The following is an 18,609-nucleotide window of genomic DNA, read 5'->3' as shown; positions in this document are numbered from 1 at the left end:
TATTATTTCTATTAAATATACATATGTGAGTTTGTAATTCCTACCCAACACCATTTACACATTAGTAATAGAAATTCTTCTACAGAACTGGAGGAGATGTCAAGGAGAAACTTTTTCAGCCTGTTTTCAAGTTTTGCTTAGTGGCTGTCAGACATTTTAAATCACTGGGTAGGCTATCAAAGATTTTAGCAACACTGTGCACCTGTTTTTGCACTGAAGACAGTGTTAATATGGAGTAATGAATATCATATTTTCTTCTGGTATTGCAATTACGTACATCATAGCTCCTTTTGAGCTGCAGTTGATTACTCACTTCAAACCAGATGAGGGAATAAATATAGTATGAAGCAGATGTGTGCTAGATGATTGTGGGTGAGCACCACATTTTACTCTAATAGCAAATTTTTTAGCAATGAAGACCTTTCTTAAAGATGAGTTACCCCAGAACATTAATCCACATGACATTACTGAATGAAAGTATGTGAACTTACCGATTTGTCTCTCCTCAAGATTTGCAATGATTCTAAGTGCAAAAGTAGCGAACTAATTTTTCCAGTTTCAATTCTTATCAATATGGACATCCAAGAATATGTAAGTTTCCACCTTATTTATAATTTTCTCACCATATGTAACACTTATCATTGGTTTAATAACCCTAGATGCGCGGAATTGAATGTGTTGTGTCTTTTTAAAATTGAAGGTGAGACCATTCTCAGCAGTGATACTTTTAAGGAGACATGCTCATGAAAATGACCACATACTCTTGTTCCAGAGCATTTCATGATGATTTCAAAAATGTGTAGTTTATGGGCATTATCATTTTCCGTTCATTCTAAAATTGAGGTTGAACGTAATTTGCACTGGGACCACGCCTATCTGTCTGTTTGAAGTGTGTCATATATGTGATGCATTATTTTGTGCTTACATTTTTTCCGTCATTAGTTATGGATTGTTAACACAGGTGTACTCTAGAAGGCACTTACTCTGAGAACCAAAGTACAGTCGTGTCTAGAAGGCTATGGTTTGAATGTAAACAAAGAACTGAGAATATATGTTTTCAGAATTTCACATGTATGTGTTTTTGTATTTATTGTGTGTCATTTTGTTTTTGTGTGTTTCCTGTGCTACAAATGCCAAGAGTAAAGAAATTTAGCACCAAATGAAATTCTTGTGGCAACCAATTCCAAACACAACCCAAAAGTCGCCCGCAGAAACTTTTTCTACAGGCAGTGCTTCTAGACATAAACTTTTGTTTTCTGAATGTAGTAAGACCTATCCTAGTAGTATTGTGAACAGCAATAATGATGGAAATGTTATTGTGAACCCATATATGCCATCAAGACTTTTGAAGAATGCTGTGAAATGTAAGCACTCCAATTGTGAAGTTAGTGTTGACATTTCTGATGACATTTCAGCAAGGGAGGGTCTTTCAAGTCAGTTAGTGTTTGCCTGTAACTCGTGTAAGATGCACAGTGATACTATGACATCGCCAGTAACTGATAGTTGACATTACAGTGTAAATATTCAGCTTGCTTATGCAATGTGATGTATTGGAAGGGGAAGGAGAACTGCCCAGGCTTTTTGACCAGCGATGGATTTGGCTCCACCTCCACTGAGGTTTGACAGATACAATAAATTAATACATAATGCCTTTGTGGTGTAAGAAAACACTCAATGAAAAGAGCAGCAGAAGAAGTAGTAGCCTTGTCCAGTTGGATCTTCGCAGAAGAGAAGTCATACTTCTCTGAATGCGGTTGTAACTGCCACATTTATTGAAACTGTTAAGATACTAGATTACAAATGTCTAAGAAAGCATTGCTAGGGTTGTTCAAGTAAATTTATTGACACCCCCAAAGTGGAGACGTGGAAACGAAAGTAGTTCTAAACATTTTTAGAAGATCAGAGGTCAGTCATGGTGTGAAGTATGTAGGCTACCTTGGGGATGGAGACTGTATAGGACACACTAGTGTTGTTAATGACAGACCATATGGGGGCACTCTGATAGAAAAGCTTGAATGTGTTGTGCACGTACAAAAAATAATGGGAGCTCGGTTAAGAAAATTACATAATGACTTCAGTGGAAAAAGACTGTTAGACAGAAAACATATAGGTGATCCAGGTCATCTTACAAAAAGTGAAATTGATTCTTTGACTCAATGTTATGGACTAGCAATAAGGAGATTTGGAGAACATGAGACGAGCTGTTGGGCAACATGGTTTCACAGGATCTCAACAGATGAAACCCCACAGCATGGTTTGTGTCCAAAGGGGGAAGATTCGTGGTGCAAGTACTGGTTGAGCAATACTTCAGTCATATATTTTTCCCATGTGGAAGTTTCTTTCTATTTTATTTACATCATATATATATATTATTGTAAAATATTGTAAAATAAATTACTTGTCTTTTTCACAGATCAGCATTAGCAAAGGAAATTGGAGGCATAAAACACTTATTTGAACGTTGTCTGTACTTGGACTCTTTTTTCCAAGCTGTGCAGTCAGTGGTTCCAAAGAAAATGGTACTGCTGTGAAATAGTGTTCCATTTTTTATACTATTATAAATATTGTTGTCAGTACCAGAATATAATAAATATCCCAATGACTTTTTGGGAAATGCTTTGACTAATGACCCCAATTGTGTGCAAGAATTTTGAGCTATCTCTCATTTATAGATCAGTTGCACTATGAGGGTGAAGATAATGCTAAAAATGCATCCCGTTTGTGGCGTGTCCCCTTAAGTACCTTGTTTACCATTTCTTCTGTTATATGTATGCTTGGATTGATTACAATACTGGTATCATCTCCGAAAAGAACTAATTGTGCTTGTTTTATATAAGATGGAAGGTTGTTTACATTATGAGGGACGACAGCACTTCTAAGATTGAGTCTCTCTCCAGTCGGAATAAATTTTCTGCATTACATTGTTTGGATTACCAAGTACAACTTTCTGCATTCTTCTGGTGGGATGTAATGTTATCCATTGTTTGGCTAGACCATTAATCCCATACAACTTCAGTTTACCTAAGAGAATATTGTGATTCACATAGTGAAGTCACAGAAAATACTGAAATCCAAACTGTGATTTCCTGATGATATTATTGCTGCTCAGGTTACGTACTATTCTAGAACACATCACCTCCCCAAAAATTTTGGAAAGCGCTGTCAGCAATGAAACAGATCAGTAGTTACTGACATCTCTCCTATCACCATTCTTAAAGAGGGGATTAACAATAATATATATCAGTCTTTCCAGAAAAATGCATCAAGTTAGTGATGTATTAAATATTCCAGATAAGACTGGTCTTATTACAAGGGAACAACTCTTTAGTTCTCTATCGGAAACACGAACCAAACCAGACGAGCTTTTATTTTTATGAGAATGTACAGGGTGCAATGGGTGTAAGTTGGTGTGAGGGAGGAGACCAAACACTGAGGTCATCAGTCCCATCAGATAAGGGAAGGATGGAGAAAGAAGTTCGCTTTACCCTTTCAAAGGAGCCATCCCATTATTTGCCTGAAGTGATTTAGGGAAATCGTGCAAAACCTAAACCAGGATGGCCGGATGCATGTTGGAACCGTCATCCTCCCGAATGTGAGTCCAGTGTGCTAATCACTGCACCACTTCACTCAGGTGGTGTAAGGGCAGATATTTCAATTGGTGACTTAAAACAGTGTACTGAACAACATTACATCGGTATTTACTTTATTTGCAGACTAATAATTACAGCTATTAGCAGTAGCATGTTTAGATTGGTTCGTACCTCCAAGTACATGTGGCAAGAGAAAGCCATTAATGCTTATTTTCCTCTGAGCAGCAGGCCAGTTGTTGAAGTGTAGACACAAGGATGCAAAATGGTTAGTCTAGACTGACAGACATAGTCCAGTTAATAGTGCAGTAAGAGTCATACAGGAGACATCAGGTCGTAAAGTTTGTGGGAAGACTGTTCAACACAAAGAAAGGAAACAACCAACACACTGACTTGTGTACACGTTAAGGTTCCACATGTAAAAAATCTGTGCTTATACCCTTTACATATAATTTTCTTTGTTGGTGATTCATTCATGTGATTGAATTTTATGAGAGTCGCTTTTCCAGGATGTTGCTGTGCTGAAAATTAATGGCAAATTCATTAGGATGAGAATTGTGTGATTTACATTGGGACAGAGCATTGTTTGGTTATAGCAAATATTTCTGTTGATCTCTTTATTTTGTTGATTAGGATTTAAAATAAGTGGATGTTGAAAATTGACTCTGTGACAATATTTAATTTCCTCTCCCCTCACAGATGAGGTTCCTACATAGACCATCCTCGAACCTATCCCATATTACATGAAGACAAGTGTGAGTCTTTTCTCTTCATATGTCTATCCTACTCCTCGATTTGCTACCGTATTACATATATTCTGCTACAACCCACAGTGGCTGAGCACTACATTGAGGCAGGTATTCCGCTGTGGAATATGGAAATGTTACGTTTCTGTCTGCATCATCCTTGTGGGATTCCATAGCTAAAGAAGTCATCAAAATCTGACTGATAAGTAATTTAAGTTGGATGAAATGTGGAATGCTGCATGTGAAACAGTGAGCTCTCAAGGACTGTGGTGCAATACCCTTGTTATCAATGTCTATTACCTATAAACTACAAACATGTGATAGAACGTTTGTTACATAGAGTGAGCCGGAAGTATACATTTCTGCCACTTCAGTGACATTTCTGCCACTATGATGATCTGTGTCCAGGTGTTCAGTCATATGAGTGATGTTTTAATTAGATGGGCAAGAGGATGGCACATTCGGTCTTACAACTCAGGAGATGGCTGAATAATTCTCAGCTGAACTATCAACAGATGGGACTTATTAGATATGGATGGATTCCCATAATATTTTAGAACAAACAATACACCATGTAAATGGGAACAGCACTCGCATGTGCATGTGCGCACACACACACACACACACACACACACACACACACACACACAGCTCTAAGATGTATTACAGTTGTAGCAAAAAAATTCCCCATCATATAACAAATTTATGTTGGTATTGCCCAGGACAAAATGTTGTTCTCTTTTGTGAGAGAATTGTGGTGTTCTTGATATTGATCACAACAATTGAAGGATGATTTGTAACAAATAGAGTTTGTGAATTATATATATTACTTACCTGATGGATGCATTAACAGACATCAGGAGCAAGAAAACTAATTTATTCTTTTCAGCCATTAGCAAAGTGTAAATATAAGAACTTATGTTCCTCTTATTTTGTATCCTATATTTATAACATAAAAATTGTGCCCAAAGCACAGTTCCCATTGTCATAATCATTTCCATTTTTTGCAGAGGGCTGGTCTGTTACAAGTGTAAAAGGAAATTCAAAACACATGCAGCACTGGAACATCATTTGGACACTTCATCCCACCATTTTCCATGCCCCTGCTGTGGAAAGGTGTTTACTTGGGAAAGGTACTTGCGAAGGCATCTGACTACACATGGCCCAGAAGAGTCTTACCCGTGCCCAAAATGTGGCAAATGCTTTAGAACGGGGCCATATCTCAAAGCTCACATGCTTATTCATAGTGAAACGAGGCCCTTTGTATGCCAGGTAATTTATATCTTTTGCTGACATACACCAAACAAGAACACAAAGTAACATGATCATTAAAATAACCTTAGATAACTATGTAACTCAAGTTACTGAAATGCAGCAGTTGAATCATTGCAGAAGGTAACAATTATACATTATCTTCTTTACTCCCTCCTGTTTGCTTCATCCTCCTTATCCCTTGCCTCCCAGTTCCCCCTCCTTTAGTATGTGTGCATGTCTTTCCCTAGTGCTTATATCTCTAAAACCACTGTGAAAAGCAAAAATGGATGGTTGGGGAAATATTAATCATATTGCAATCTGCTCAGAAATGTACACAAGTCAAGTCAAAACCACGCAGGATAATCTTTCAGGCTTCTCATTCAATGTTGGTTATTTTACTTTAATTTCCATTTATCAATAGTTTGATACTGTAAAACAGAAGTCTTCAAAATATCTAACTAATGAACAATGGGAGGAAGATATATGAGGGGTCACATTTTAAGTTTTTACATACTCTAGCTGCAGCCGTTAAGGTGTGACATTACTGTTGTCAAAGCAATGGCAGCTGAGAAACTGGCCAAGTTGATTAACACTCACAAACAGTCAGGTTTGCCAGTTTTAAACCTTTTTTTACCACTATTAGTTGAAATTGCGTGTTCTACAGCCCTGAATTATCTCACTGCTGCAGTGCTCACTTGTCATTACTCTGAATCAGTTGTGTGATGCGAGGCTAGATTTCCTGATTTAAATCAATTGAGGGATAGCTAAATATTAATAGAAAAATCAGTACTCTCTCTCTCTCTCTCTCTCTCTCTCTCTCTCTCTCTCTCTCTCTCTCTCTCTCTCTCCACCTATCTATCTAAAGTTGATATGGAAAACGTGCACATAAATAAGAAATTTCCAACATTTGTACATTAATTTCATTTCTTATAAATAGTGTAAAAGTATTCAAAACACACATTTTGTTGTACACCATGAACATAAATTATGACAATTGGCAACCCTGTGAGTAACAGACTAACTTAAACCTTTCACAGAAAATTGGACCATAGTTAGGAATCCTGTGTAAAGTCATTATGCTTTTAGGAGTATTTTACATGTTTAATCAAATTTTGAAACCAAAGAGAGAGAAAGATACAGTATGCTAGTGATTGAAACTTATGATTACTATAATGTTGGTTGAGTGAAAATAGCAAAAGGATTTGTTTTCATGAAACAGAAGAAAAGCCAGACACATGAAAATCTAACATTTTTCAAATTTAAATGTGTGTACCAGAAATTCCCAGTCAATTCATGAAGACAACAACATTACCTAGGTGACAGTAAACCAGAGATACAGATTACGAACATTTTTATACACAAATCTGTTTGTGCAGAGACTCACCACAGTATGTTTCTCATCTCTGAACAAGAGCATTCTTTTACATCGCATTCTTCATTTGTGTGGCCATGGTGTACGTAGTTGCTTCATAATTCATGAAAGGTATTTTTGATCCATCGTGGCAACTACAAAAATGCGTGTTTTTTTCAGCAGGCGCCTTTTGCTTTATTGAGGTAAAGCATCATCAGTGGTCTGTAATTAAGTTTATTTACATTTTGATTTGCTTTTTAGATCAAAAAACAGTTCATTAAGAATAGGTTCGTTTGTGCTTTTTTTTTGGCTAATTTCTTGCTTACATTGGGAAATGCCTTCTGTTAGCACATTGTTATTTTTCTGTGTGAGACACTGATAAGTTTCATCAACTTTTTAGATGTTCTGCAGCACTGTGCATTTCTCCCAACACACTTTTGTGCATACCACTGTATTCTGTTTGTTTTTGTGCTTCAGGTATGTGTTGCTATTTGTGTTCTGTGGTGCTGCCAACATAACCTTTCCACTTCTTTGTCTTTGACCTACAAATATTCTTTTTTAAATTAGATTATTGTATGTGTGTAGTTCTGTTTAAGTTTGTTTCTGTGTATTTGTGGACTGTGTAAGAGTAGAGAAGGAATAGTGATGGACGTTCTTTTTTTTATGCCAAAGAAAGAAAAAAAAGAAATTAAAAACATAGAAACACAGATTAAAAAAGAAAACAATATGTTCAAAAATAATTGTGATGAAACACCACTAAAAATCTAAAGAAAATCTGCAAACACAAAATGTCATTATAACAAAGGTAATGGTGTTGTCCTCATGAATAGAAAAGAATACATAGAAAAACAGAAGAATTCATCAGCAAAAACAACATAAAAAAGTTAAAATCAAACCTAACTAACAGATTTCAAACACATGTTAAAAACACACTCAAAAATGTAGAGTATACATTTACAGACAGAGAGAAACAGACTTGTACAAAAAAAACCTTAAGCCCCGAACATGAGATGTTAACCAAAAGTCCATAAAGAAAATTATCCGGCGTGTCCAATAATAAATTTCATAGCTGCTTGTACATACCTACTAGCAAAACAAATGTGGTCACAGCTCACCCAGTATCATAAACTAGAAAATGACAGAACAATCAGAAATACCTCTCAGCTGGGTAGAACATGTAATAGACACTAAAATCCCTGACACAGCAATATTGCTCTCCTTTGATGTAGAAAGTATGCACAGTTGCACTGCTGTTAATGAAACCATGAAAGTAATTGAAGAAAACCTGAAAACACACAACCAGCTACCTCATGAACACACAGATGAAACAGTTCCTACAGTTGATAACAGAACAAAATTATTTTGAATTCAGTCAAGAATACTTCATACAAGAAGAAGGTTTACCCATGGGTTCACCTATCTCAGGAACATTAGCCATTGGTTTCATGAATCACATAAACAATCTAATATTTGAAGACGCAATAACAAAGAAAAGCTATGTCATCTGCTGGTACAAATACATGGATGACATAATATGCATGGTAGATGAACCTAAAACCAGAATACAGTAACTACACAAAGACATAAATACTGTTCACAATAGAAGAAGAACAAGAAAACACACTCAACTTTTAAACGTAACAATCTGAAAAGACAATAATAAACACACATTCAACATGTACAGAAAACCCACAACAGGTGACATTATCTCAAATGTCAAGCAGCAATCAGATACATGTTAAACAGTCTGAATAGGATCCCCCTAAACACTTCTAATTACCAGAAAGAGTTAGCCATGATAAAACAAATAGCATATAAAATGGACGCAAAGAAACAATGGTAGACAAACTAAATAAAAAAAAGTAAAGGGACAGATAATGAAGAAAACAAACCAAATCACACTAACTCGTACATCATGCACTACAACAAGAAAACCTTCCACAACAAATTCACTCATAAAATAGGAAACATATTCACAAAACAAGGCATAAACATTGCTTACAAAACAAACAATTCCATACAAAAGCACCTCCCAAAACTAAAATCAAAACCAGACAGATACCAACAATGTGGTATCTATCAGTTCAGTTGCAGAGATTGTAAGAAGATATACATTGGAATGACTGGCAGGACATTTGACACGAGATATAAAGAACACATCTGAACATTCAAATATGGTACAAATCATCAACATTTGTGAATCATCTAAAAGAAGAACACCATGTTGTTGTTGTTGTTGTTGTTGTTGTTGTTGTTGTGGTCCTCAGTCCTGAGACTGGTTTGATTCAGCTCTCCATTCTACTCTATCCTGCGCAAGCTTCTTCGTCTCCCAGTACCTACTGCAACCTACATCCTTCTGAATCTGCTTAGTGTATTCATCTCTTGGTCTCCCTCTACGATTTTTACCCTCTACGCTGCCCTCCAATACTAAATTGGTGATCCCTTGATGCCTCAGAACATGTCTTACCACCCGATCCCTTCTTCTGGTCAAGTTGTGCCACAAACTTCTCTTCTTCCCAATCCTATTCAATACTTCCTCATCAGTTATGCGATCTACCCATCTAATCTTCAGCATTCTTCTGTAGCAGCACATTTCGAAAGCTTCTATTCTCTTCTTGTCCAAACTATTTATCGTCATGTTTCACTTCCATACATGGCTGCACTCCATACAAATACTTTCAGAAAAGGCTTCCTGACACTTAAATCTATACTCGATGTAACAAATTTCTCTTCTTCAGAAACGCTTTCCTTGCCATTGCCAGTCTACATTTTATATACTCTCTACTTCGACCATCATCAGTTATTTTGCTCCCCAAATAGCAAAACTCCTTTACTACCTTAAGTGTCTCATTTACTAATCTAATTCCCTCAGCATCACCCGACTTAATTCGACTACATTCCATTATCCACATTTTGCTTTTGTTGATGTTCATCTCATATACTCCTCTCAAGACACTGTCCATTCCATTCAGCTGCTCTTCCAAGTCCGTTGCTGTCTCTGACAGAATTACAATGTCATCGGCGAACCTCAAAGTTTTTATTTCTTCTCCATGAATTTTAATACCTACTCCAATTTTTTCTTTTGTTTCCTTTACTGCTTGCTCAGTATACAGATTGAATAACATCGGTGAGAGGCTAAAACCCTGTCTCACTCCCTTCCCAACCACTGCTTCCCTTTCATGTCCCTCGACTCTTATAACTGCCATCTGGTTTCTGTACAAATTGTGAATAGCCTTTCGTTCCCTGTATTTTACTCCTGCCACCTTTAGAATTTGAAAGAGAGTATTCCAATCAACATTGTCAAAAGCTTTCTTTAAGTCTACAAATGCTAGAAACATAGGTTTGCCTTTCCTTAATCTTTCTTCTAAGATAAGTCGTAAGGTCAGTATCACCTCACGTGTTCCAGTATTTTTACAGAATCCAAACTGATCTTTCCCGAGGTCTGCTTCTACTAGTTTTTCCATTCGTCTGTAAAGAATTCGTGTTAGTATTTTGCAGCTGTGGCCTATTAAACTGATAGTTCGTTAATTTTCACATCTGTCAACACCTGCTTTCTTTGGGATTGGAATTATTATATTCTTCTTGAAGTCTGAGGGTATTTCGCCTGTTTCATACATCTTGCTCACCAGATGGTAGAGTTTTGTCAGGACTGGCTCTCCCAAGGCCATCAGTAGTTCCAATGGAATGTTGTCTACTCCGGGGGCCTTGTTTCGACTCAGGTCTTTCAGTGCTCTGGCAAACTCTTCACGCAGTATAATATCTCCCATTTCATCTTCATCTACATCCTTTTCCATTTCCATAATATTGTCCTCAAGTATATCGCCCTTGTATAGACCCTTTATATACTCCTTCCACCTTTCTGCTTTCCCTTCTTTGCTTAGAACTGGGTTTCCATCAGAGCTCTTGATGTTCATACAAGTGGTTCTTTTATCTCCAAAGGTCTCTTTAATTTTCCTGTAGGCAGTATCTATCTTACCTCTACATCCTTACATTTGTCCTCTAGCCATCCCCGCTTAGCCATTTTGCACTTCCTATCGATCTCATTTTTGAGACGTTTGTATTCCTTTTTGCCTGCTTCATTTATTGCATTTTTATATTTTCTCCTTTCATCAATTAAATTCAATATTTCTTCCGTTACCCAAGGATTTCTACTAGCCCTCGTCTTTTTACCTACTTGATCCTCTGCTGCCTTCACTAGCAAGGCTGTTTTGGTTATTGTTACAAGGACAGATCAGTCAATCATCCAGACTGTTGCCCTTGCAACTATTGAAAAGGTTGTTGCCCCTCTTCAGGAACCACATGTTTGTCTGGCATCTCAACAGATAGCCCTCCGTTGTGGTTGCACCTACGGTACGGCTATTTGTATCACAGAGACACACAAGCCTCCCCACTAACAGCTAGGTCCATGGTTCATGCGGGGAGGGGGGTGGGGGAGGGGGGGGGTGTTGTGTGTGTGTGTGTGTGTGTGTGTGTGTGTGTGTGTGTGCGTGTGTGTGCGTGGGGGGGGGGGGGGGGGGGGGGGGAGAGAACACCTTAGAACAAGCAATATTGAAAACAATATGAATATCATAAAAATCAGTAAAGACAGACACCTCCTTCCTTTCCAAGAAAATTTCCACATAAAAAAAGCATCAACACAAAATAAACAGTTGCTTAATGACCAGACAAATATTGGAAACCAGACTCTATATTGAATAATTGATGAAATCACATGAAAAAGAAAAGATCCTTTCCATCCTTCATCCCCTCCCACTCCCTCCCCACCCCCCCACCCCCTCACAGTTTTACTTCACTTCTCGCTCCTCACTTTCTCCTCTAACTCACACTCCATCACACTGCTTTATACTTATGTCTCGTGTCCACTCATCATGGTCTCCCCCCCCCCCCCCCTCAAAAAAAACCTCTGACACTATTCCTTCTCTACCCTTACTCAGTAGATAAATACACCGACAGATACTTAAATAGTTTGTTTGTTTGTGGGGCCATCTTCCGCAGCAGCTGTTAACGTCTGTCTTGAGCTGACTGCAGTGTTATTAAAAAGAATTACATCAGATGCGTTTCGCTGTTATTTAAGAAGCATCTTCTGCTGTATTGGTGTTTCTTTACATAGACTGCACCTTCCCCTCTTGCTAGCAGTGGTTGATGTCTACAGGCTTCATTTAATATCTCCAGTTCTTGGCATTTTGCATTATTTCTTGCGCTGCAGTGATGAATGTAAAACAGTTAAGAAAGTCAATTATAAAGAATAAATCTTTGGTAGTGGATTCCTCGATGCCTCATGACTCAGCCGAGCCCTTCATTTAGTCAAATCATGTCACAAATTTCTTTCTTCTTCAGTTTGTTTCACTACCTCTTCATTAGTTATCCAAACATCAGATCTTTGGCATTTTTCTTTAGCCCCACAATCCATAAACTTGTTTTCTTCTTGTATAAACTGCTTATCTTTCATATTTCACCTAAGATCAGGTACCCTCAAGACAGATACCTTCATAAAAGACTTCCTGAAACACTGGATTAAGGGACTATCCATTCCATTCAACTGCTCTTCCAAGTCCTTTGTTACAATGTTATCAACAGACCTCATTGTTTTTGTATCTTCTCCCTGAATTTCACTTTCCTTCCCAAATTTTTCCTTTGTTTCCTTTACTGCTTGCTCAATGTACAGATTGAATAACTTTGGGGATAGGTACAACCCTGTCTCACTCCTTTAGAAACCACTGCTTCCCTTTCATATTCTTTGACTCTCATAGCTGCATACTGGTTTCTGCACAAGTATAAATAATAACGTAACATGCTATAAGTCATTTGCGCTGTTATTTTACAAAAAGTTTGACTGTGATCATGTTAGTAATGTTTAACTTGCCAGTCAAACTCAAGGTTAATTATTCTTCTCCAAATCATAGCCATAATCAATGAACAAAACATGCAGATTTCAGATAGCTTCAGTAATGCCACAGAACACACAGTTATCAGGGTTAACAAGATAAAATTATGGTCATCAGTCCAATACAGACATACTTTTTAATGAGAATAGAAATTTCAGTAACTAAATCCAAAATTTCAGTGTCTACCTGTCTGCATGAACTATTTCTAGATAAAGTTATTGGACCAAATTTTATGTGTAATATTAATTACTTAACTTTGAGGCACTACCTGACCAAAAAACCGCTCCCTTACATTAACAGTTACAAAAAATATTCTGTATGTTTCTGAGTAAAGCAACAGACACTGGCATCCAAAATTAAAGCAACAAACTGCTATTTCCCTGCCGTCTGTCTAAGTAACAATATATTAAAAACAAAGATTCCAAGACTTAACCAAGCGGGAAAGCGCCGGTAGACAGGCACAATAAATAAAACACACAAACACACACACAGAATTTCTAGCTTTCGCAAACGACGGTTGCTTCTTCAGGAAAGAGGGAAGGAAAGGGAAAGACGAAAGGATGTGGGTTTTAAGGGAGAGGGTAAGGAGTCATTCCAATCCCGGGAGCGGAAAGACTTACCTTAAGGGAAAAAAGGACAAGTGTACACTCGCGCACACACACATACATATCCATCCGCACATACACAGACACAAGCCATTGTGTCTGTGTATGTGCGGATGCTTCTAATGAAGCAGTTACATTATATCCTGGATTTTCCATTGTTTGAATCACCTGAATTCTCATTCAGTAGTGAAGCCCATTCAGTAGGATTTGATTTGAGATGAAAATTACTTATCAAAGTCAGCTTGATGCCATTTTCTAGCAAAAAACCTTTCCCTTTTCTGCCATTGAAATTTGGTGCATTATCAGATAATATTGCATCCAGTTTTCCGAATCGTGGAATATAATCCTTTTCCGAATCTTGGAATATAATCCTCCTTGATCCATTTGATTATAGGTGCAGTGGCAGAGTTAGTGGTACACAATTACTCATATTTTGAAAATAAGTCATACAAGGTGACCATATATTTTACTCCACCTCTTACTTACAGATGTGGGCCAGACACATTGATCGAAATAACTTCTCCAGGTTTGTGAGTCAGTATAGGATGAAGAGCTACTTTCCTAGAAATGTTAGATGGTTTACTTTTCTGGCACACTGTGCATTTGCATACTAAATGATGCACACACCAGTGCTAATTTGGAATATAACAGTACTGTGCAATCTTTTATTTACAGTTCTCTTCCTGGCAGATTAAAACTGTGTGCCCGACCGAAACTCGAACTCGTGACCTTTGCCTTTCGCGGTCAAATGCTCTACCATCTGAGCTACCGAAGCACGACTCATGACCGGTACTCACAGCTTTACTTCTGCCAGCATCTCATCTCCTACCTTCCAAACTTTACAGAAGAGCTTCTGTATTGGTTTGTGTAGAGCTTTGTAAAGCCAATTGCTTGTCCCTGTCAGAACGGGTGTTTATGCATGAAGCAAGCCCTTCATTGTGGGAATTTAATGTAGTATTTATGAGTGAAGCAAGCACTTCACCGCATGCATTCACTGTCTTTACCAGTTCTTTATCGCAAGCGTTAATCATCTCAGCAATTTTATTGAATCCTACACAAAAGGGATCTATGATGGAAGAAGATATTTGCTCAGCACTTTCATGTGCTTGTGCCTGCATATTAGCTTCTGCTTCCACCTTTTGAGCATATCCTGCCATCATTGGATTGGTGGTACTGTTGTTACTGCCATCAACATTATTTTCAGAAACACAATTTGCAGAATCCATGATTTCAAATTTATGTAAGTTTGTCATAACACAAATTGAAAATATACTTCATAATAAAATCCCTTGTCAACACACTTAATAATTAGTGTAAATTGACCAGAAACTAATTGTTGTATCACCAAAATGCCAAGAGACGTGCTTCAAACTAAAACAATCTACTGTCACTCTTTTTCATCTTGCTTGCACACACCACAAAAGCAACCATCTTAGTATAGCTTTTAGCAACTATGACTACAGCAGTTACTAAGTTGCAGACTACACAAAACACAGAAAATCCTAAATTGACATGAATTAAGTGAGTTATGCGTTGCAGACTACAAAAGCAGAGGCAACTGGTAACATGTTGATAACCATACCTATTTTTCATGTTGCTGCTTGGAGGCTGCTTTAATTCCCATTGCGTCAGTTAATTTCATTTACATTTCATGTAGCCATCAGTATTTTCTTAACTTCAACTATACAGTTGATTCATGAAAAATAGAACAAACAAACATCATACAATTTTTTGTTCGAGCCCCACATTGGGCATCAATATAATATTACCGATATTTAAAAAAATAGTATTATAAAACTTTTTAAACATACCTACTGGCGGCAAAGCTTTTGATATGCTAGAATGGTGCATAGAAAATTTTAACTTGTTTAACACTGAAATGGCATTCCACCATACAGCATCAGACCTATGAGAACGTTGACTGGCGGCATTGTTTAGAGACCAGTGACCAATCTCAAAATTATGCAGTTTTGGTAATTACATTGCCTACATACTGACAGAAAAGGTCAATAAAAAAGGTCTCAGGGGCACTGAAATAAAAGATTGTTAAAGTAAATGCCAACTAGACACTAGTAGCATTCAGCCATGGCCTCCAAACAATTCGTCAAGAACTCTCCTTCACTGAAAGTTCTAAAATGCAACATGATAAATTGAAATGTGACATTAATGAAAGATGAAAGTTGTTTTTGTTGTTGTTGTTGTTGTTGTTGTTGTTGTTGTGGTGGTGGTGGTGGTGGTGGTGGTGGTGGTGGTCTTCAGTCCTGAGACTGGTTTGATGCAGCACTGGTGCAAGCTTCTACATCTCCTAGTACCTACTACAGCCTACATCCTTCTGAATTTGCTTAGTGTGTTCATCTCTTGGTCTCCCACTACAATTTTTACCCTCCACACTGCCCTCCAGTACTAAATTGGTGATCCCTTGTATGTGCGGATGGATATGTGTATGTGTGTGTGCGAGTGTACACCTGTCCTTTTTTTTCCCCCTAAGGTAAGTCTTTCCGCTCCCGGGATTGGAATGACTACTTACCCTCTCCCTTAAAACCCACATTCTTTCGTCTTTCCCTCTCCTTCCCTCTTTCCTGAAGAAGCAACCGTCGGTTGCGAAAGCTAGAAATTCTCTGTGTGTGTTTGTGTGTTTTATTTATTGTGCCTGTCTACCGGCACTTTCCCGCTTGGTAAGTCTTGGAATCTTTGTTTTTAATATATTTTTCCCATGTGGAAGTTTCTTTCTATTTTATTTACATCATAAGTAACAAGATAATCATACAAACTGTCAGCAGGTGTCATTATGATCGTGTACTGCACGGAAGATGGCATTCTGATCGAGAGGCAATCATGCCAGCAATGACATCCAGAAATTACAACGAAGTGGAGCAGATAGTAGATACAGTGAAGAAGAGCTGAGTCAGAAGAAATTAATATAAATTAAGGCCAGATGGGTGGTGAGAACCAAGGACATGGTAGTGCTAGTACCTACCTGTGGAGTTCTGAGAGACTGTTGTCTGCAGGAACAATCCTGATGGAGCGTGTGGTGAAACAGGCGCCGAGATCATGAATGTCATGTTGTAGAGCTTGCTCCACAACAGGATATTGTGAGTCGCCAGTATATACTCTCTGCCTATGTCCATTCATCCTAATTGATAATTTGGTGGTAGTCTTGCTTATGTAGAAGGCTGAACAGTCTTTACATAATAGCTGGTATACGATTTGTCGTTTCGCAGGTGGCTCTCCCCTTGATAGTATACGCAAAATGACATGTCATATACCAGTTATTATGTAAACACTGTTCAGCCTTCTACATCAACATGACTACCGCCAAATTGTCTATTAGGATGAATGGACATAGGCAGAGAGTATATACTGCCAACTCGCAATATCCTGTTGCAGAGCATGCTCTACAACATGATATTTGTGATCTCGATACCTGTTTCACTACATGTGCTATCTGGATTCTTCCCTCAGACACCAGTTTCCCAGAACTCCGCTGGTGGGAACTAGCACTATAACATGTCCTTGGTTCTCGCCACCCGCCTGGCCTTAATTTACATTAATTTCGTCTGTCTCAGCTTTTCTTCTCTCTGCTTCACTCCATTTTAATTTCCATCTTTCATTGTCTTTCCTGTCTATTTTTCACCACCCCCTCCCACCTCTGTTACATATAATGTACTTAGCTTCTCACTCTTATTAACTCATGCTCAGTGTTTTAGTAGTAATTTCTGTCTTGCATATTACCCTGTCTTCCACCTTTAAGCTCTCAGGTTTTCAAATCTCGTTCGATGCAGTTCCCAACAATCGGTCTTTCCTTCTCATCCCATATGGTAGGTCTCCACTGACCCGCAGTTCTGGGTGACTTTCCCAAAATCTATCCCTTTTCCTATACCTCTCTGGTCCTTTTCCTTCACCTTCCTTCCTTCCCCTTCAACCCTTCTGCCTGAGAAAGGAGCCACTGGCTTCAAAAGCTTGCCAACCATAACAGTTTCAAATCTCGTTCGATGCAGTTCCCAACAATCGGTCTTTCCTTCTCATCCCATATGGTAGGTCTCCACTGACCCGCAGTTCTGGGTGACTTTCCCAAAATCTATCCCTTTTCCTATACCTCTCTGGTCCTTTTCCTTCACCTTCCTTCCTTCCCCTTCAACCCTTCTGCCTGAGAAAGGAGCCACTGGCTTCGAAAGCTTGCCAACCATAACAGTCTTTCATGTCTGTGTGTTCTGCCACCACTTGGTGAGTAGATTTTTTATCCATCCAATTAAATAATTTTATCAATAACAAACTGTTTAATGAGCAATTTTGTATTGGCTTCTATCTCAGGTCCTTTGGCTGATGTTTGTTTGTTGATTTTTCTGATGTTTCACCAGCATGACTGGCTGGACAGCTTTGCCCTCCATAGCTGGTGGTGGACTGGAGTCGAGCTCATGGCTACAATGACACTTGCAGCAAATATATTCACACTTATAATAAAAGAATAGAGAGAGAAATTGAACACAAACTTGACAAAGAGCTATATAAATTTTGGCAACAAATAGGAACTTGTTATTTCTATTTTTATTTATTTTGTGCTACAGTACATTGACCTATTCACGAGAAAACTATACATCACATTAATTTTTTGCCATTTTACAAAAGAAATCTATTACACACAGTATATTTAATGTATAGTATAGCATGTACTAAAATTAATTTAGAAAAAATATTTATAACGTGATAGAAAAAACTAAAACTACAATTATTCTGCATCTGTTTTAAACTCTATAAAGGCAGTACCTGCTCTGGACTGTGCGTTGAGTGTTGCCATTTGTTTACATTCTCACTACTCTAGTTCTTCCACCACTTTTACTGTCATGGAGCCTTCTGGATTTTGAGTCCCGGCAGGTCTCGAGCCACCACCAGGTCTCTCAGCTCCAGCTGTATGTCTTCAACTATTAAGTAGGACACTAAATAATGGAAGTTTTCACTGGTTGTCTCACCAAGTTTCAGGATTGGATCAGCCTCCTGGAGGATACCAGCAGCTATGAAACATTGTCTTCCCTTGAATCCTGAGTGAGAATCAGAGGATGCATCTGCAGTTTGTGTCCACTGGCACATGTGGTGTTGGAACTGCAGGAGACTTGGTCCTACTGGCAGATCTTACGTTGACTACCCTCATCTTGCTGTGATGACTCCTGAGATGTTACTTCTCCT

The 18,609-nt window shown here is 38.1% G+C and overlaps 1 protein-coding gene across 1 annotated transcript in view; it reads left to right on the top strand.

The window, feature by feature from the left end:
• LOC126272406 (zinc finger protein 761-like) overlaps positions 1–18,609 on the top strand; it is a 348,537-nt gene that overhangs the window by 287,618 nt on the left and 42,310 nt on the right. Inside the window, exon 13 of the mRNA XM_049975234.1 lies at positions 5,344–5,605. Coding sequence (XP_049831191.1) covers positions 5,344–5,605 — 262 coding nt within the window. The remainder of the gene's footprint in view (positions 1–5,343; positions 5,606–18,609) is intronic.

The sequence above is a fragment of the Schistocerca gregaria genome, chromosome 5, assembly GCF_023897955.1.
Source record: "Schistocerca gregaria isolate iqSchGreg1 chromosome 5, iqSchGreg1.2, whole genome shotgun sequence".
NCBI lineage: Eukaryota > Metazoa > Arthropoda > Insecta > Orthoptera > Acrididae > Schistocerca > Schistocerca gregaria.
Note: the sequence above shows the minus strand (reverse complement) of the source record. Positions and strands in the feature narration are given on the sequence as shown.